The 22,206-nt window shown below is 30.8% G+C and overlaps 2 protein-coding genes across 2 annotated transcripts; one reads left to right on the top strand and one right to left on the bottom strand.

Moving 5' to 3' along the window:
- Window positions 1-555: 555 nt before the first annotated feature.
- LOC114409231 (AP2-like ethylene-responsive transcription factor AIL6) lies at window positions 556-5,735 on the top strand. The gene is made up of 10 exons (XM_028372615.1): window positions 556-801; window positions 886-1,068; window positions 1,175-1,721; window positions 2,086-2,168; window positions 3,478-3,486; window positions 3,602-3,690; window positions 4,227-4,300; window positions 4,385-4,435; window positions 4,507-4,583; window positions 4,966-5,735. Exons 2-10 carry the CDS (start codon window positions 927-929, stop codon window positions 5,424-5,426), a joined length of 1,533 nt encoding a protein of 510 aa, XP_028228416.1. The 5' UTR covers window positions 556-801; window positions 886-926; the 3' UTR covers window positions 5,427-5,735.
- A 4,948-nt stretch (window positions 5,736-10,683) lies between these two features.
- LOC114409224 (receptor-like cytosolic serine/threonine-protein kinase RBK1) lies at window positions 10,684-16,000 on the bottom strand. The gene is made up of 8 exons (XM_028372602.1): window positions 15,691-16,000; window positions 14,977-15,441; window positions 12,268-12,525; window positions 12,014-12,165; window positions 11,834-11,913; window positions 11,602-11,740; window positions 11,298-11,447; window positions 10,684-11,191 (listed from the first exon to the last, which is right to left on the bottom strand). Exons 2-8 carry the CDS (start codon window positions 15,395-15,397, stop codon window positions 11,033-11,035), a joined length of 1,359 nt encoding a protein of 452 aa, XP_028228403.1. The 5' UTR covers window positions 15,398-15,441; window positions 15,691-16,000; the 3' UTR covers window positions 10,684-11,032.
- Between the last annotated feature and the right edge of the window lie 6,206 nt (window positions 16,001-22,206).

Genomic DNA, 22,206 nt, shown 5'->3' with positions numbered 1-22,206 from the left:
ATTCATAAAAATAAATCTTAAAATTTTGAATTAAAATATAACATCTAATTCACTTATTTGATGATTTATAATTCATTATTATAAATCTTTTAAATTTACTCCATTACACAATAAGTATAACCATCTAATCCGAAAACAATTTAATTTTCGTGGCTCTAATCCGGGTCTCACTTACTGGCACGATCAAAGTTGAATGTGAAAAATGACACAGATTGGTTGGTAGGAATGAGTAAGTGGGGACTGAACCCAAACCCATTCCCGGGAGAACTGCATGTAAGACAAGTGTGTGAAATGCCAAACCCCAAATTTAATTTCCCTTCCTTAAAAAAGAAAAGAACCCTCCAAGGGCATTTCCGTAAGTGACCATCAATCCCCTAAACGAACCCTATCAAACAAATCCTTCAATTTTTTTCCGCCAGCCCGAGCCCGAGCCCGAGCCCGGATCTTTCGCGGACGTGTTTCAGACAAATTTTCTTCCGCGCAGAGCCAAAAGTCACTTCTCTCCATTATTTAATTCTTATTCTTATTAGTTATAATTTCTCTCTCTCACTCACTGCAAAATGAAACCCTCTGCCTTTACGCTGAAACTGTTGCTATTATATAAATCAACTCATCACCATCTCTCTCTCTCTTCGCTGAAAACGAGCAACAACACCTTGCATGCATTCTACTTCTCTTAGTTCTCCCCTTAACCAAACCAAAACCACTTGATCTATTCTTTTTCATTTAATCGAAAAATAATAGTAACTATAATATCACCACCACACCGACATGGAGAAGAAGTAGCTGTCCGTTCAAAGAGTAAGAAACTATTTCAGTTTTTTTGGGGCCTTTTTGTGTTTATAAACTGTTGCTGATTTCAGTGATTTGTTCTTATTACTACAGGACTAGTTCTTCATTTTGCACCATTTCATTCATATATCTCAATGGCTCGTGCTACTAACTGGCTTTCGTTCTCTCTCTCCCCAATGGAAATGCTCCGAACCTCCGAACCTCAGTTCCTTCAATACGACGCCGCTTCCGCTACTTCCTCACATCACTACTACCTCGACAACTTGTACACCAACGGTAATAAAAATTAAAATAGTATCTATTTTTTTTTTCCATCTTAGTTCTTACTAGTTCGATTTAACGCACGTGGGAAATGACCGAAACGGTTCGTTTTGTGGTGCAGGGTGGGGCAACGGGAGCCTCAAGTTTGAGCAGAATCTCAACCACAGTGACGTGAGTTTTGTTGAATCTTCGTCGCAGAGCGTCGGCCACGTGCCGCCGCCGCCGCCGAAGCTGGAGGATTTTCTCGGCGACTCCTCCGCCGTGATGCGTTACTCCGACAGCCAGACGGAGACGCAGGACTCGTCGCTGACGCACATCTACGACCACCACCACCACCACCACCACCACCACGGTTCTACTTCGTACTTCGGCGGTGACCAGCAGGATCTCAAGGCCATTACTGGATTTCAAGCTTTTTCGACCAACTCCGGGTCCGAGGTTGATGATTCTGCATCCATCGGAAAAGCGCAGGCCAGCGAGTTCGGGACTCACTCTATTGAGTCCTCCGGCAACGAGTTCGCCGCGTTCTCCGGTGGCACAACCGGAACCTTGTCGCTCGCCGTTGCACTGAGCTCCGAGAAGGCCGTTGTCGCGGCGGAGTCCAATAGCTCGAAGAAGATCGTGGATACCTTCGGCCAGCGGACTTCTATTTACAGAGGTGTTACTAGGTATACTATTTTTCTTCATTTCTTTATTATTATTATTATTATTATTGAATCAATCAATTACCGTTTATGTTTTTATTTTTATTATTTTGTGTGTATGGTGCTTGTGGTAAAGAAATGAGAGAATAGATGTTTCTCTTTTTCTAGTCCAAAGGATCTTTTGGGCATGTTGGAAGTTGAAAAAAAGTAGCCAGCCAGCTATTGTTGTTCAGTTGTGAAAATATATTGAGACAGTGATTTTGGATACTGAGTATTGACTATGGTGAGAGAGAGAGAGGGGGGTCAAGGTCAGAAATTTGGCCTCTTCTCACACATCTATTTCATGTTAGATTTTTTTTTTTTTTTGTGATGGGATTCTTCTCTTCAGGCACCGATGGACAGGAAGATATGAAGCGCATCTATGGGACAATAGTTGCAGAAGGGAGGGTCAAGCCAGAAAAGGGCGTCAAGGTCTATTTCTCTCTCTATGTTTTCTTTTTTTTTGAAGTAAATAAAAATGGGGAAAAATATATAAAATGGAGGAATAGAATAGGCTATGAAGCTATATGACTGAAAAGTGGCTTGCATGCATTGAAGGTGCAATTAATGGTTGGAGTGTGGTAGGACACCTGGGTTTCTTTGTGAACAGTCTTTTTTATGATTGACTGATTGGGGTATATGCACATACTATGCTGCTAGTGCTGCTTATTACTACTACTTCACTGTTTCTGCAATTTTCTTTCAATTGATTTGATCCTATGTGCCGCCATTTTGCCCCGTATGAGTTGGGTGTGTTTGCTTTCTTGTCTGCTCAGACATATTATATCTCTCTGCATTCTCTCCCTCTTCCGTACCCCCTTTGTTGACGCATCCATGTCTACTATCTTATCTCTCCGTCCTTCCCCTTCCTCATTAGTCATAAGTCATAACTGATATTGTTGCGTTAAGGGCTTTATCTTTTGCTTTTGCTTTCCCACTTGCCAGGGAAAGCTACGTTTGACCACATAACAACTCATATTGAAACTTGTACTTGCTCACATTGAGGTGGTGGGGCGCCCACTGTTGCCTGAAGGGTTTGTGACAGTGTGTCTGCCCCCCAGAATAATGTCCTCTCTTTGGTCTGAAACAAACTCACGGGATTTCTTAGATCTTATGTTGCAATGACAAATAACTATATATATTTTAAGTGTCGTTATTATTGGAAGAAAGAAGAGAAAGAAACGGCAAAAAAGCGATTTGTCTAAAAATCGTTCCAATGAGAAATAGGCAATTCGGCATTTCTTTTTCGGTCTGTTTTTTAAATGCTGGGGCATGTCTTTGACTATGAGCTACTTAGTGGGATTATTGAAAAATTTATCAACTGGAAAAGAAAAATTGAAAAGCACAGATACGATAACTTTAAAATTAATGTTGTTAATAGTTTGAACTTTTTGGTACAAATAAAATTTGACGAGTCATTGTACAAGGAAAAGAGGATGGGGTTTGATGGATCTAATCCAATGTACAGTTGTTTTCTATCCTATGTAGCAGCCATAAAGGGCGTGAGAGAAAAAAAATAAAGGAAAAAAAAAAGGTTGCTTGTGCGCATGCATTGTGGCAATTGGCTAGCATATGATCACTTTTCTTTCGGCCATTTGCATTTTGGGTTAGAAAAGTAATTTTTGGCAGATAACTTTGACTATTCCGTTAGCTGATGTTTGATATTTTTGTATTTTCCTTTGCATGGAACGGGACTTTGGTGCATTTCTGGCTGTCATTTGACTTTTTGACTCTTCTACAGTTTATTTGGGTAAGCAGTATTTTTCATTTAGATTTACTTCAAGAAATCTGCTCAACTTATCTTAAAAAAATTTATGTTGTTTGAGAGATGGTTTTGTGACATAGTAAATTGTCGTGGTTATCAGGTGGATATGATAAGGAAGAAAAGGCCGCGAGAGCTTATGATTTGGCAGCTCTAAAGTACTGGGGTCCCACTGCTACCACCAACTTCCCTGTAATGCAGTCACATCTTTCTTGTATTCAGTTTTGATAGATATTAGTTGCATGAAATCCAATACATATATATACCAGGACTGAAAACGTTGAGGTGGGGCCGAAGGAGAGATTCTACGGAAGGAATAATGTTTAGTGTTCATATTTAAATATGCCAGTATATACAAAAAATTTGCTAAAATGGAAAGTGGTTAATGGTTGGTGTTGGTGTGAAAGAAATATGCTTTACTTAGTACACAAAAACTTGAGGCTAAGGTGCCATGAAAAGGGAATATAGGATCTTCAGACCAACGTGGCATGGATGAAAAGAGGGTAGGTGGGGGTGGGGGGAATATAACTATTTAAGTATTATGTTTATGTAGATAGCTTCGGTTTTTGTTTGGGGTGAACTTGTACATATATAGCTTCTGAAGTCGTTGATATGTCAATAACTTCTTGGGTGCATTGTACATATATAATGAACTGAGGTTATGCATGGATCAGTATTGGAACACACGTCACTGTCTCACTGACCTTATTTCTATCCTCATTTCTCAGGTTTCCAATTATTCGAAGGAAGTGGAGGAGATGAAACATGTAACAAAGCAAGAATTTATTGCATCATTGCGGAGGTTTGCTTGAGTTGTCCTATTAAAATTCTAGCATTGTACTTCTACATACGCAGCTACTGAATATTCGGATTTCCATTCTTGCAGGAAAAGTAGTGGTTTCTCCAGGGGAGCTTCCATATACAGAGGTGTTACAAGGTTAGTAACTTTAAATTATTTATTGATGTACTTGATCCTATGTTTCTATACTCATAATTTGTATCTTGCAGGCATCATCAACAGGGTAGGTGGCAAGCAAGAATTGGCCGTGTAGCTGGAAACAAAGATTTATACTTGGGAACATTCGGTATACACGTTTTCTTCCATAGTTGCTATGTTATAAAAAATTATTGTATTGTTTTAAACTTTTTAATGGATTATTGTTAATGGTCAAGTTTCCCCGCATCCTTATTCCTGGTCAAAAGTACAAAAATAGATGATCATAGTAGATAAGATCATAGCACATAAAATAACAGTAAACATAAGGACTGACAATCAACTAGCCCATATATTGATAATTTGCCTACATAGTAGACCAGTCCAATCTTTAGACCTTTTTAACTAATCTTTAATTTTCTTGTTGTTTTGCTGGCTTGACTTGAAACAGTGATTTTACATTGTTTGTCATTTATATGAGGTGGAAATAGAATATTCTGAATAATCATCTAACTCAGTTCACATGGTAACAGCAACCGAGGAGGAAGCAGCAGAGGCATATGATATTGCAGCCATAAAGTTCAGAGGTGCAAACGCGGTAACCAACTTTGAGATGAATAGATATGATGTGGAAGCTATAATGAAGAGTTCTCTTCCAGTGGGTGGGGCAGCAAAACGCTTGAGGCTTTCCCTTGAATCAGAGCAGAAAGCTCCTCCTGTGAACAGCAGCAGTCAGCAGCAGAATCCACAGTGTGGTAACGTGAGTGGCAGCATCAATTTCTCAGCCATTCATCAGCCAATTGCTTCAATCCCTTGTGGAATTCCGTTTGATTCAACAACAGCATATTATCCTCACAACCTTTTCCAACATTTTCACCCTACCAACGCTGGTGCAGCAGCGTCTGCTGTTACTTCTGCCAATGCAACCGCACTAACTGCACTGCCAGCATCAGCAGCAACTGAGTTCTTTATTTGGCCTCATCAGTCTTATTGATCTAATCAAAACTAGAATCAAAATCTTTTTCTAATTTCCTGGTTATGCTAACAAATCAAACGCCATAGTCTCTGGCACAGTTTAGCTGACCCCCCCTCCTCTATTATTAACCTAAACTAAAAAAGGAAAAAGAAAAAGAAAAAAAAGAGGAGGTTTTTGAGTTGGCTAGTCTTGGTTACAGTAGGAAGCTGGATATGTAACTAACTGCTTAAGAAATGAGAAATATTTCGTGCATCATAATTTTGCACAAGAATTTCCTCAATGGCTTAGCTTGCAGCATTAGTATGATCGCTTTTGTTTAATTGTCAATTTGGCTTCATGTTTTAAATTACAGTTCATAACTCTTCTGAAGTGAAGTTGATGGTTCCCTCGTCTGCCCAAATGAGCATATCCTGGCATGATGGAATGATCCATCAATAACGCAAATCGTAGCTTTTTCGAAATATAATTCACTTGAAAAAAAAAAATGTCTAGATTACATAATGTGAATAAAAATGTTTGAAGTTAAGTTATGGCTCAATATGGTTTTGGAAACTGTTTTAACAATGAAAATATTTTGTATTTTTCATTCCATGTTTGTACTTAATAAAAAATATCATTTGATTTTCATTTAGTTTTCTTTTTAAAATATTATATAGGAAATGGAGGAATTTTTCTTTAATTACTTTTACTGTTCTATAATTTTCAGAATAAAAGATGACATTTTTTTTAAATATTTATAAAAAAAATTAAACCTAAACTCTAAACTTTGGTATCTTGTAACAGCAGAGGACCTGTTCAGATGCGAGAGAGAATTCTAAATGGGTAGTTTTTTTTTTAATTTTGAATCCACTAAAAATACATGGTAATAAATCAAATTTATTGTTAAAAGTGTGAGACAATGATAAATTAATCTTTGAAAGATAAAAAAATTTAAATTTAGATAGGTAAAAGGTGATAAATTAATCATGTGAATAATTTAATGATAAATTGACTTCTCAACTTTATAACTTAATATGAAATTAGTCTTTCAACTTAATAACAAAATGATTTTACAAATTTAATAGCAGCTTAATTTATCACTTTGCATATTCGTGAATTAAATTTATATTTTTCATCTTTTAAGATTAATTTGCTATCGCACTTTAATTTCAAAAAATGAACTAGTACGATACTTGTGCGTACGCATGAGTAATACCGCTGCGTAAGCTTTTTATATCAATTGACAAATGATATATATGTGAAATGAGCAATTAATTAAGACTATATATTTAGGAGAAAGATATATTATTGATTGACTTTTTAAAAAGCAAAATATTGCTAGTGATTGTGTTTTTAAATGAGTGTATATAGTCCAGTTAGGATTGACAATAAACTACATCGCCAAAAAGAGAGAGCTACGATACTAAGAAATGAGTTTAATCAAAACTCTTAAAGATAACTATGCCTATTACAATAAATTTCAAAAGAAACTTATAACTCAAATTGACAAATTACATTTGCATGTATAATCCTAGTTGAATCTATCATAGTAAGGAAATATCTAGTGACAAATTATATTAGTAAATTAGTGTTTTATGTCATCAGAAAGTGATTGTCTTTTTAAATGAGTGTAAGTAATACAGTTAGGGTTGACAATAAACTACATAGCCAAAAAGACAGTTACAAACTTACAATATTAAGAAAAGAGTTTAATAAAATCTCTTATCTTAAATATAACTATGTCTATTATAATAAATTAGCAAAATAACATAATTGTATTTGGATGTCCTAACACAACTGTTACGGTTCCATTTCAAAAGCAACTTATAACCCAAAATGACAAATTATATTTGCATGTAGAGTCTTAATTGAATCTGATGTGGTAAAGTGGTACCTAATGTCAAACTATATTAACAAATTAGTGTTTTATGTAATAAAAAAAATCAAATATTAACTAATTAGTGTCAAGACAAATGTATATCTCTAAAAATACTTATCAGCAAAATTTGTAGTATAATAATTGAAATTATCTTTTTTTAGATTTTTATATTAGAAAGTATATTATCAATAATTATTGAATTTGTAAATTGTAACCAAGAGTATTGAATCTCAGGACATTATTTCCTAAAAGTACTTACCAAAATAGTCATTGTTGATTCAAAATATACTCAATTATTATTGTTGTAGTGTATAAATATGCATAATTATGAGAAATATGATTAATATTTTATAGAGCGATAAATATTATAAATACAATGAATTAATTTTCAGATGCTTACCATATTTTCTTATAAAATTAAAATTTTATATTAAAATAAACATAATTAATTATTTAGTATTTATATTCTCTAACATGAAACAAATGATTAGAATAATAGAGCAAAAATCAACCAAAATTCTAATTTTTAGGCTACTTAAATCATTGTATTTTATTATTTGAAAATTGAAGCTATTGTTCGTATTCTTATTTGTTTCTATCTTAATAAATTTTATTTCAATATATTTATTATGTATTTATGTAAAAAAAAAATCAACATTATTACAATTAATGTAATTTGTGATTTTCAGTACGTAATATTTTGTAATAAAAATATATTTAATAAACTAATATTAAAATATTCATATATAATTATGAAATAATAATATTTAACCTTATTTTATAAATATTAAACAAAGAGACAAAATAGTATTTTATAATAAATATATCAAGTAATTAGATTTAAATTAATTTATAGTATAGAAATTTCAACTACATAATATAAATATTATTAAAAAATGGTTTATTCATAAAATTATTTTATGATTTTCAAGTAAAAATGATTTTATAACATTTCAAATGAGAGCTATGTTATCCATAATGCTTCGTCTAAAATAATGTTCATCATTTTTCATTAATGATACTTTTGGTTTTTATTATTAAAAAATAATTCAAGTGATGATACCACCGAGTAAGTATTTTTGAAGTATTGTAATACAAATATATTTAATAAATTTATTTTAATAGTTATTATTTATTTATGTAAAAATGATTACAAAGTAAAAATGAGTTTCCAAAGTAAAAATAAACATTGTTTAGTCTTTGATATGCAATTGTTTTAATTACTCAAAAAAAGAACTTTTTCGTCTATTATGGTCTTAGTATGATCATCTAACATGAATAATATTTGGAGTCTCTATCATAATTAAAATTATTTTTAATTTATGATATGATTGAGTCTTTGGCATGCACTTATGTAAAATACTAAAAAAAAGCTTATTTAGTGAGTAATTTAAAACTATTTTGTAATAAAAATACATTTTAATGTTACTACATATTATGTAAAAATTAAAACTAATATAATTTATGATATTATTGGATAATTAATTTAAAATTACCTTGTAATAAAGTTGCAAAAAAATATTCTTGTAATAAAAATATATTTAATAAATTAATTTTAATAAAAATATATTTTTTGTAAAAATAATTTCTAATTAAAAATTATATTATAAGTTTTAAAATTAAAAATAAATATTATTGAGTTTTTTATGTGCAATTCTATTAACTATTTGGATAAGGAATTATTTCTTTATAATTTATCAAGTCTTTGATATGTATTTGTGTAAAGTATTCTAAAAAAGAGTGTTATAACACATAATATGATTCTAAGTATGATTTTTATTATGAATGATATTTGTGATTTCTACTCTAAAAATTTAAACTAATTAAATTTATGATAATATTAATAAAACAATTTGAAAATATTTTTAAAAAATTTATACTGTATAAATTAATTTTAAACACAGAATCAAAATACTATTTTGTAATAAATATGTTAACTAATTAGATTTTTTTACTTTAACAATTTCAATCTTATAATATAAATATTAGTCAAAAAAATATTTATTTATGAGATTAACTTAAATTGATTTTATACGATTTCTATGTAAAACTGATCTTATAGGATTTTAAATTAAAAATAAATTGCAGAAATATTTTTATAATTTTAAAAAAATTATTTTATAAAAAAATAAATTTTTATATTAAGACAAACATAGTTAGATATTATCTAGAAATGAAAAAAAGATAATATTTATGCAATAAATAAATTTTTTTATTTACAACAATATTGAAAACAAATTAAATTTATTTTCCAATAAATATATATTTAATAAAAAAATTAATATATTTGTTATGTTATTTATATAAAACAATTCAACACTATTATATTTCAATATATTTATGTAAAAAAGTATTATATAATAAGCTTGAGAGAGATAGTTAAATATTCATTCTTGTTACTAACAACCCTTGACACAAGTGGTAGTGACTTTGTCTCAAGTAATCTAGAATTAGAATTTTGATTGTAAACTTGAATTAAACTATATACTAGTGTTATTTAATTAATTTAAATCAGACATATAATTCTGTAATTAATTACAATGTTCGAATCTTCAAAATCACACTGATCATGGCTATCATAATTATGTTTTTATGAATCAAATAATTAAATCATTTACATTAGACAAATAAATAAATAAATATTGTTACGTGATGTCTGCTCACCTTCCAATTTTTGTTATTTGTCTTTATAGAGCTCCTTCTTTTAAGTATTTTGCTTCATTTTAGTAATTGAAAATATTAAAAGTACAAAATAATGCCTACAACCAAACTTAAAATGCTAAATATTAGAAACATTTTAAGACAATGTCTTCTGTTTTTGCTGATGAAAAAAAAAAGACTTGAATTTTTTTAAAATGTATTCTGATGTTCGAGTTATCTATGAATAGTGACTGGCCCAACCCAAATGCATTTACTCAAATTTGAAGTTCTTTAGGTCAAACTAGTCTCAACTCATTCAAGTCCAACTAGATATTATTTGAGTCACGTGTTTTTGTTTTCAAACTTATGAACTATATGATCTTTAACATGGTATTTTTTAAATTATTATTTATTAAAAAAATTGTATTTATTTATTATTTTATATATTTCTCTCAATAAAACCAAATACTATCATTGTATGGCTTGACCTGATCTAAACTTAGTTCAACTTTGATTTTTAAAAAAATACAAAAATCCAACTAAGTCCAAATCAAAGTATTTTTCATATTAGTTATAACTCAATTCAACAAGCGAATACCCTAATTAAGATTTATTTGAAGTTAAAAAAATGTGTTAAAAAAATTAGAAAGCATGTTGCTAGTATTTTCCCATATTTTTTATACTGTTAAGCTTTCTATATGTACAGTATCGCGCACAGTGATCAATTTTCAATTTTTGTTTATCCAATCTTCCTACATAATTTTAAACCATGTGGGAAATGGAAAACAAGAAGCATTTCATCGCAGACTACTTTCATATGGGTGGAACATCCATGTGTTGAATGGCACTGCAGAATAAAAAAGTTACACAAACCCTGCTGCATCATTTCTAACACTACATTGTTGCTTGAAAACCAGTGGTTCTCAGGCATTAATCCAAAGCCAAAAACTATGATTTTGCTTCTTGAGTAACGCTCCCTAAATTTCAAGGCTAAATAACAAGCCAACTTGGCTTGTGACTTCGGATTAGACCACACACGCTGCTACAAAATATCACTCCATCCTTTCAACAAATATACATAGGGGAAAACAATAAAATCCCACTAATGAGTTATAATTTGTTTAGTTTACTCCATGATTAATTGCCTGTGGCGATTGAGGTCCTTCAAGTAACTTGAGCAAGTATAATCTTCTAGGTCACACGCCTCTAACATGAGAGATTTCTGTGCAACTAAATTTTTCTTTGGTTCTATAATTGTCTCTTCACCCTTTAGTAGAAGCACAACCTGTAGTGTTTAACAAGAATACAAGTTAGCTTCCTAGCAAGGAAAATGGTACAACAATGCTGCGAATCAAACTAAGCTGAAAAAGAACATATGCTCATTTTCTAACCTGATTCATGTATGGCCGCTTGGAGGATGCATGGTGGACACACATGGAAGCCGTCAACATGGTGCGCTTCATTTCAGTAAGATCATATTCCTCTCCTAATCTGGGGTCTGCTAAATCCTTTACATTGTTTGTGTCCAGCAGTGGCTTTGCCTGACAACATAAGAAGAATTTTGCAAGGCATTATATAAAAATCTTGAATTCTTAATTGCCAAATCCTCAAGTGAAAGACTCACTGATATGTGTTCTCAGTGAAACCTATTAGTCTAATACACTCCATGACATTTAGGGGGTTATGAAGACTTACCCAGATGACAAGACTTTGTCTACTATTCGAATCAACAGCACGGCGACCTGTTATGAGCTCCAACAGCAAAACTCCAAAAGCAAATACATCAGTTTTCTCATCCACAACTCCATGCATAAAGTACTCTGGGGCCAAATATCTGCAGCCAACAATTTGATGCAAGCAGTGTTTTAACTTTTAAGAAAACGGTTAAAATAGGAAATATGTGAGTCAATGAAGCTACAACACTAACCCAAATGTTCCTTCTATTGGGAAGACAACGTGGTTTGTCCACTTACTTGGGAGCCACTTTGCCAGTCCAAAATCGGATATCTGAAGTTTATTACAGCGCCAATTATTTCCCTAGCCTAGTATGATAGAAAGAATATAAATATGAAATTTCAGTTTATATTATAAGCTGCTACCATAGTACCTCAGCTTCGAAGTTTTCGTTTAGTAATATATTGGAGGCCTTGATGTCCCTATGAATGATTCGTCTCGGGCACTCTTTATGGAGATAATGCAATCCCTCTGCCACCCCAATAGCTACCTTGAATCTTATCTTCCAGTCCAAGCATTCAGAACCTGACAAGTTGAACATCTCTTTGTTAGCCATGCCAATAAGAAGTGGAATAATAAGAGAAGGAAGACATGAATAGAGAAGCTAAGATGGATTCAGCACCGCACCAAAAAGCAAAGAAGAAAGACTGCCATGTGGAGCAAGCTGTAGGACAAAGTATAGGCCACAATCAACCCCAAAACCAACAAGGCGCGTCGCATTTGGGTGGTTTATGTGTGCTATGATCCCAAGCTCCGTCAAGAAATCACCAGCTCTGTCTGCAGCATCCTTTTCATTCTTCATTAGCCTCTTTACAGCTATAACCTGACCATCGGGTAAGTAGCCTTTGTACACTTCAGCGTGACCACCTTTTCCAATCAAGTTCTCTATGGTGCCACAAATAACAAATAACAAAATTAAAACAAATGAAAAGTCAAAGGATAATTGTTATTGATTTTATTAGTGGTGTGTAGGTTCTGAACTCAGGCACATAAAGAGTTTTTATGCAAAAGACCAAAATGATTTTTTTTTTTATATGTAGGAATGGAAGAGGAATACCATAAGATTTACAACAATTCACACACTCTACTCTATTAATTGAATTAGACCCCCTTAGTTAAGACCAAAAGGATATAGTAGTATTCAATTTAGCTTAATCGGACTAAAAGGGCAAATCTCAAAGGCTCACCAACATCCGTGGAATGTAGACTTTGACCTAGAAGCATAATTTGGCAACTATTTGCTATTAAGTTGAACAGTGTTGGACTTGGTAAATTACATGGGGCAATGTCATGTTGAAACTGAGTCTAATGTGGAAACGTACTAACTCTAATGTGGAAACGTTATTTGACTGGCTTCTTATAGAAATTATTTCTATCATTGACTAATAGTCGAGATTTTAGAAAACAAAGGCTAGTGATTTAATATACATGTTTCCCTATATAGTATTGGCGGAATGCAGCTTTCACAACTGTTTTGCTACATCTGCATTTTTACATTATAAAAGTAGTATGAACAATTCAAACTCAATAACTTTTCCCACATTAATTATAAATTGTGTCAAGTGGCTTTTTTTTCTTGGTCAAATCTCATTAGGTTGAATGAATATTTATCTCAAGGATCCAAATCGAAAGAAAGAAACAGACAAAATGCGTCATAAATTTTGATTACTACAAATACTAACAAAATAACTCCAACACCAGACCCTGTAGCAGTATAAAAGAATGTACCTACTGCGAGAATTGAAACATGTGACATATACCAATTACCAACCATAATTAACACCATTTATAAAACATCTTTTGGAAGATGAAAGATGTCAACTAAGCCAAAGCCGTACCCTTGATAATTTTCAAAAACCAATTTATTAGCTTGGCTCATGCATGTGCTATCTATGAAATCAAGTGAGAAGTGTCTTTCTTGTAAAGTTGTAAACTATGGTCACACTAATATGCCTCTTTTCAATGGACACACTGTCCAATCCCAAAGGCTAAAGGGTGAGACACTGTCCAATGTGGCTGACCAGTGACAATCAAAAGCACTGGCGCATACGACTCGCCCGTGTTTCTGTGTATTTTCAAGACAAATGTCTTTTAAAGTAAGGATAATGTCTTTAAAGTAACTTTGTCTTTTGTGCAAAGTACACAAGTTATGCATAAGTAATACTACTAGCTCTTTAAAAATTGAATGACTAATACTAGTATTATGCTAATGCCATTGCACTTTAAATTAAAACAAAATAAATTTTTATATACTTAAAAAAATCCAATTCAATTGAATGAATAATATATTTAAATATTATAAATTCTATCATATTATCGTTAGTTTTTGAAGATAAAAAAAATCTTATGTATATTTTTATGGTGTCAGACTTTAGTATCCAGCGTACACTTGCAATCTGCACTTGGTAAAGAGTAAAGTGAGGCCCCATAAATTACAAGTCCTTGTCTGTGGAGATGCAGAAACAGGAACCCTATGTAATGCTACGGTCAAAAAGGTCGTCCACTCTACAGTTTCCTAGGGAAAGTTTGGCACTAACCAACTCCCAAGCTAATGGCGGCAATTAACCGCCGAGTCATCATCATTCATCATCCATAATATACAACAATCAAACATGTTATATAAAATTAATAATTGAAACCTAAACCTATTTCACCCACAAAATGTCTCTTAAAAACACATTTTTCTTACTTCTCTTTTCAATAATAAATAAACCTCTTACATATTTTCAGACCAACTATTATGTACCATCCCACGAGGGATGTCTCATCTCAAGTAGAAGAATGCACAGTCTTGCATTTATTGATTTGTAGGTTCAAATTCCTATTCATTTGACAATTTTGGTAAATATAAACCCTCTTTACATTTCATCATAGAAAAAGAAACCATTCTGTGCCATTCAAGAAAAGTTATAGCGAAAAGGATACATTATCTAATAGCACGAGAGTATACGCTAGTTATAAAAATGAAATGCTACATGATTAATTATAAAAGAGACATCAAAAGAGGAAATGAATCAGATTCACGTTTCTTTTCTTTAGCTAATGGTGACTGATTAATAAATATAGTACCAAACAACTTGCAAACTTATATCTTGGACGAACTCAAGGTAATCCTAACGGGTAAGTTGAGAACTAATTTCTTATTTTCTTAAAGCACCTATCTATTAGAGATCTATTTAATAAGCTGAACTTTCTCAATAAATGTTTTTTTATGCATATAAACTTAGGAGAAAAAAAAACTTGTGTCTACTATTAAAAAAGACAAATTCTTCACCAAATTATATAAATAAATAAATAAAACAGAGAGAGAGAGAGGGAGAGGGAGTTGGTTCATACCATAACTAAAATTACCAGTAGCAGCAGCTAACTCTTCATAATCGAAGTTCCTCCAAGAGGGTTTCGTGGGAAAAGCTCCAATATCAATACTATCTTCAGCACTTCGAATACGAGCAAGTTTTTTGGTGAACCCTTTCCGAGAGATATCATGGCCCACCGAAAGCAGAGGAACGGCTGTTAACTTTCTCACAGACTTGAACTTGAAAACGTCGATCATGGACTTCAACTGTTGCACGTAACCTTCCTTGGGAACCTCTTTTCCGGTCACCGCCGGCGACTTCTCCGGCGAGACGGAACTGAAGCTTTCGCTGCTTCCACTGTTGTCGGACTCTGTTCCCGAAACAGGGGTTTCCAGAATCGCCCTCGGCGATGACTCGTCGTCGATCGTAAACTCTTTCACGTGATTATCCGTGGTTGCCATTTCTGGGTTTTCCTTCTCTTCTATTTTCCCCTCTTCTCCACACTCTGCAGAAACAACAAAACACCGCGAGTTACAGAGAAAACAGGGGAAAAACAAAAGACCATAAAAACTTTCATTTTTTCCCCATGTAAACAGATAAAAATTTGTTGCAAATAAATAAACAAAATCCAACGTGGTTTCCTTTTCTGATAAATTAATTTATTTTTCTTAACTTTCCGTTTTATGTTCTCTGCACCCGAGAAAGAGGTGGTTATTTAAAAGAAGAAGAAAAAACATGAAAATAAGAAGGTTACCTTATATTGACATGGTATTCTGGTTGGGAGTGTTTATTCCAAACCCAAACAACTCGTGCCCGCACCTAAATACTAAAAGAAGGATTAATAGCGAGGAAGGTGAGAAAATCCTTCTTTAGATTTGGTGAGGGCCTTTAAGAGAGACAGAGGAATACAGAGGAAGAGGGAAAGAGGTGGATGCAGAATGGAAGCAGAAGAGAAAGCTGAGAAGAAGGGGTTTCAAAAATGGTATGTGTTTGAGCGGTGCTTATTCTTGGAAAGACAGGAGCATGCAAAATCCAGCTTTGAGTTTGAGCCTTGGATTGGAACGTTTGCTATATTTATACACCTACTGTTTTCACTTCTATTTTCCTTTCTCAGCATTTATTTATTTGTTATGTTTTCAACCTTTTCAATTGGATTAGTCTTGTGCCTTATTTTTAACTTTTTATTTGATGTTAGTGTTATCATGCACAATTTTTTTTTTTTATTGAATGTTTAGCTGTAAAGTATATTTTTAAGAGAGATAATTCTATATTAGTAATATTTTTAACTAGTATAATTAGAATGTTTGACTTTTTTTTATGAAATCTCAAATATTTTTATAAATTTTCATGAGTCGATTAAGAGATTTTAATCATTGATCCAAAGTATAATATATTTAAAGTTCTTCACCTTCTTTAAGAATGTATAGTGTAAAAATTAAATTTAAATATTTTTTTATAAACTTAATATGTGTATGAACTTTATCCTTACTAAATAATCTTATATTAACCTAATAGAATTATTATTAAAAAAAATCTATCAATATTTAATATAATTGTCCAAAACTCAAACTCAAACATCAATTAATATACAGACTTGGTGATTGTTGAATGTTAATTACTAAAAATTTGATTAATATTTTTTTTCTTTTGTGTGATGATGTATTAGGAAGCCAAATATGATCCTATTGGGATTAAAGGAATTTTAAGCATGAAGTATTACTACTTGTTGCGTAACTTGGCCAAAATTCAAAACGTAGGTGTTGCTCATTTAGAATACAGTCGATTTGATGTGGAATATTACAATTTCTAAAACAATTATTTAGACGATGAAAAAAATATATTTCTAAATATTTTATGTTTATAATCAATTTTATTTAAACAAATTCAAAAAAAAACTCCTCTTTTATAAATTATTATTCATTTTGTTAGTGTAAAATTAGTTTTGAAAAGTCAACGTTTTATTTAAATTAGACAAGCTACTATACAAATTAGTACTTTTTTTTAAAAGAAAAAGTCTTAACATGTATCGAAATAAGCATTTATAGCATGTTTGAAAATGTTTTCTTAATTATTTGGAAAAATCTTTTGAAAAGTTGAAAAATCTCATTTTTTAGAATAAGTTATTTAAATATTACTAATAAGGACGCTAAAATAAAAATAAAGAATGGTTTTGGTTTTATTGAGGAAGGAATTGTTGGTCGTGACTTTTGCCGTAACTTGCGTCGCCATATAAAGGCCAAATCAAATCATCATAATATCAACTGCAAATGGAACAGCTGCACTAACTTGTTTTTTAGTCTTCACTCGTTGCACTTCACCCTGGGTTTTTTTCTTTAAAAATATAAAACTAACTGATACTAGTAATTGATAATTTCACATTTGTAAATAGATTTTGTCTAGGCAGAAATCTTAAATGAATGTTAATGACACTCTTTCTATGCTGGATTAAAATTTATTAGAAATAATTAATTTTGATAGGTTTTGTATATCAATTGTAATAAATCAGGAATGAAAAGTAAAACTTATAAAAATAATGATTTTCAAAAAAAATTATAATCAATCATAAAAAAAACTTTAAAAAGAAAGTATCCTTAACAATTCTCTTATATAATTTATATTAATTTCTTATATTCGTAGTTGGTGTAAAATTATAAGATACTTATTGTTTAATTTATCTTTTTAATTGAATTTGTGTGCATAGAAGTGACTTGAGAAAGTAGAAAAATAAATATTAGTATTTTTGGATAAAAAAATGTGATTAAGAAAAGATATTTTATTGAAGATTGGCGACCAAATTTTGTGATAATTATTGTTAATGGATAATTTGTAATTATGAAATGATCCAAAATACAAAGTGAAAAAAAGGGGAAATATTGAATGGAAAATATTAAATGACAGAATTTTAATGGAAAAACATCAGCTTAATACGAAAAGAATGAACACTTAGATACTCAACATCTACACACCCAAATTTGAATATTTACTTAATTGAGAGGTATTTAAATTTTGATTGATATTCATTTAGACACTAAATTTTTACATCTTAATTTAAGTATTTCTCTTTTATTTAAGTATTTAATTTTATTCTTGTTTTTATGGGATCATCTATTATGAATTTACGTTAGACTCAGTTAATCATCCTAACTTTTTTTAGTCTTAAATTAACTATTGTTATTGGCATTCTACTTTATTCTCATTATAATAATTATAATATAATGAACATTTAATATATATATTTTTACTCGTAGAATCAAGAACACTAAGATTTATCGTAATTCACACCTTCTATTTAATTACCGGAACTAGTTAGACCCCCTAAATATTAAGTTCTAATTATAATATTAATTTTGTGAATTAATATTTCATACAATTTTCATGAGATTAAAACTCACTTTATAATGAACATGTAATAATTTTGTGTGTGTGAATTCCCATTTTTCCTTAAGAAAATATCTTATAGTGGCCCACAAATAAACATGTCACTTTATTTAATCCAAAATACTAAAACATTAAATGTTTATTTATATGTTGTTTAATTTGTTCACTTCTACCAAACATGATACTTTTATAATTAATCACATTAGTCACACTTATGAATCCAACACCTTATCATTTTTTTTGTGGTCTTATCAATTACGCTATTTGAGAAAACGATAACTTGTGATTTTATGTTTTTTATATTTGTAACATATATTTATTCTAAATTAATATATTTTGCACTGAAATTTAATTTTTATTACAATAATTGGATAGTGAGAATCAAACTTTAAATTACTTGGCCATTGAGACTCTAATATCATATTACAAACTAACCATCCTAAAAATTAAATTCATAAATACAGGTAAATAAATTGTTTTTATATTACACGTCTAATAAATAGCAATATGACTTTCTTCTCACCACTCATGTGCACTTAAACATAAAATTTAGTACTAAAAACAATAGCGAACTTATTAATTGCCTGTTAGTTTAGAAAGCAAAATTAAGGAAAATACAAAAGAATAATTTAATATTAGAAAGTGTGGCAATTGTTTTCATTAGGTAAAATATTTAATCAGGGACACAAAATATTCGAATCATTCAATAAATTAAAAATGAAGATAAAAGAGACTTTTGATGGGAGTCAAAGGATACAGAATAAATATTTAGATCGGTGAGGATGGTATGTATTGACGGTTAAACCATCACTAAAATATAAAAAAAAAAATTCGCAGGTAGGTATGTTTTTTCAACGAAGCATTACTTCCTTTTGTCGAATAAACACATTCTTCCCCTAATTACTGGATAAAGGCTAAAAATATATTTATTAAAATATTCATTTATTTTTATCATGATTTATATATATATATATATATATATATATATATATATATATATTGATATATTGTAATTTACAATAATATTTTAATCAAAATTTTTAAGATGTTTATTTTTTTACGTATTTATGCTCAGAAGACTTTTTTAATCAAAATATCAATTCTTCATCAATAAGCATATGCCCTTTTTATATTTTGACCCCAAAAAAACGTCCTCTTATAAATAAACATATGTCTCAAAGGTATGTTAATTGATTAATGGATAAGTCGATCTGCATGGTTTTCAATATATAATAAATATATTTATTATTCAACAACTAGTAGATTTAATTATTATCTATATAAAAATTAAATATATTAAAAAGCAGAAGACATGTTAAATTTTGAATCACTAAAAATTCACGAAGCGTATTAATTATGACGACAAGAAAATTGAATAATTTAGTTCTCCATTTTTTTAAAATGTTTTATCTTTCCTTGTGAGACAAGATTATCAGTAATAATTAAACAGACATTGCCATAAGGTAGTAGTAGATCTAATATTACCTCTCTTACTTTTTATATGAAACAAGTTAATTAGATTGAGAATCAGTTAAATAAATTGTTGGAGTCACTTATTTATAAGTTGGATATGCTAGTAAATTAGTGTAACTCAATATGGCCCAACTAGTTTTATGGTTAAACTAGTGAATCAGTGCAATTTACCACTAGACCATATTTATTTGGTAAATTTGTGGAAAATTTTAAAATTAGAAATATTATACAAACACATTCTTTTTAATACAATCTCTACTATTATTTAAAATTAATTAAAAACTATAAAATTTTGCTGTTGTAACTTCTTATTTGTCGAGCCTCACTTGTAATTTTGTAGTCCCCAATAATTTTTACCAATAGTAGAGAGTGTGTAATTTTTTTTAAGGCAGTGAAGAGTGCATTATTGATTAATTGTGTTGCTAACATATATATAAGAATAATATTCTAAATAAGTTTTTGATCTTTGTAAATATACCTATCTTTTTTTTTTAGTCATTTTAATTATTTTTTAAAAATAATACCTGTAACATCAATTTTTGGAGTTATTTGTCATTATTTAATTACCATTATTTGCGTGTGAGGATATGTTAAGGAACTAAAGAGTAAGTGACTAAAAAAAATGTGCATGTTATGATCTTGTCGATTCACTTTTCTATGAGCTCTTGTGGAAACAACACGTGCCAAGTAATGTGATGATCTTTATTTAGAGACTTTCTCTGGATCGATTGACAACTGTGGACAATCTTTGAAAGAGGAATCTTTGCACACAAAATCTGCCAATATTTGTTCTTTTTGTCAACAGGAATAGGAAAATGCCATACACTTATTTTTTACTTGCAAGCTCTCGTCAACAATGTGAAACAAGTGTTATCTATGGCTTGGTATCTCAACAGTTCATTTACGGGTTTCATAGAAGATATATGGGTTCTGGGAAATTAATCCAAAGGGGATTTTGTAGGGGTACATGGGATTTTGTAGGGGTACAGAGGATGATTTATAATGCCGCATATGTTATTTATTAAGAGTGTGTCTGGACGAGGGAAGAAATTTTAAATTCTAAGAATTTTAAATATTTTAATTGAAATTTTTTTATTTTTAAAATTTTGTATTTGAATAAAAAAATTAAAATTGTGGGGATGAAAGAAAATGAATGCAAAGACAAGAGAAGATATGTGTGACGTGCTTCCAAAGAGAATAATATTGATACAACATGGAAAATCGCAGGGAAATCAGGACATGACAGCGTATACCATCATACCCGACCATAGTAGCATTTAGTCAACGATGCAAAGCATGACTTAGGCCCTTCGTGCCGACGAGTACCTCCACCGCGTGATAGGCAGTGATGACTGCTCCCTTGACTGACGGGTGCAATTCTAAGTGTCTCCATATCTGCACCCGATCAACATTCTGCGAGCATGAGGGAAGAGTCGCGAATTCGAGAACGAGATTTTGGAAATTTTCAGGTGGGAGAGAGGATAAAGATTACAAAAAAAAATACATGAACGTTTTGGAAGGTTCTTCTATTAACAAAAGAATTTTAATTTCTCACATTTTAGAAAAAAAAATTAAAATTTCACATTTTTAGTTGTTTAAAATTTTGTTTTAAAATTTCAAAAATTTAAATTCTTCATAAAAAAACATCAAAACGATGAATTTTAGATTAAAAAAATTTAAATTTTCTGATAAATTACTTTACTCAATTAAAATTTTCTATCTAAACGTAATTTAAGGTATTTCTTCTACCAATTAATATTGGTGGTGGTGTGCTTGCTAGTGTCTCGGTTTATGATTTTGATCATTTCTTCTTCTTCATAAAACTGATTATATTATTATTATTGATGCAATTGAATTCTATATGTATGTCAATTTATGAATACATTTGTATAAAATGATTCAAATATTGTTTTGGGCAAGTTGGTTCAATTTTATTTATTTAGTAACAATGATGAAATTTCATGAGAATATGTTTCCCAAGTCAAGTGTTGTTAGTCTGAAAAGATTTCCAAAGTAACAAGAATTTATTTTATAAGCCATTGCCACTAAGATAAAGATTTAAAGCCATCAATACCCAAATTTCCAATTCTCCCCGACTAGTAAATCAATAAAATCATCAATGGCAACAGCTAAATCTTCTACCAATGCTCCTTTGGTTTTACTCAAAACTTTATGCCACCTCCCACTTATCACAATAGCATACTTCCACCCATTTGGTTGCTAGGAAGCCTTGAACAAAACCAGATAGGCCTTCCATTGAAAAACTAAGGACCTAAAATAAACCCAATTATCCAAATCCTACAAGCAACACTGCAATTTTCAAAACCGCAATTGCAGCACCCACCTAGATTATTATTACCCACAGACAACACCAGTAGAACTGTCACTCTCAGTCACAAGAGACAGAAAAGCTGAATGC

This window comes from Glycine soja, chromosome 1 (genome assembly GCF_004193775.1).
Source record: "Glycine soja cultivar W05 chromosome 1, ASM419377v2, whole genome shotgun sequence".
NCBI classification, from domain to species: Eukaryota; Viridiplantae; Streptophyta; class Magnoliopsida; order Fabales; family Fabaceae; genus Glycine; species Glycine soja.
This window is presented reverse-complemented; position numbering and strand designations above follow the sequence as displayed.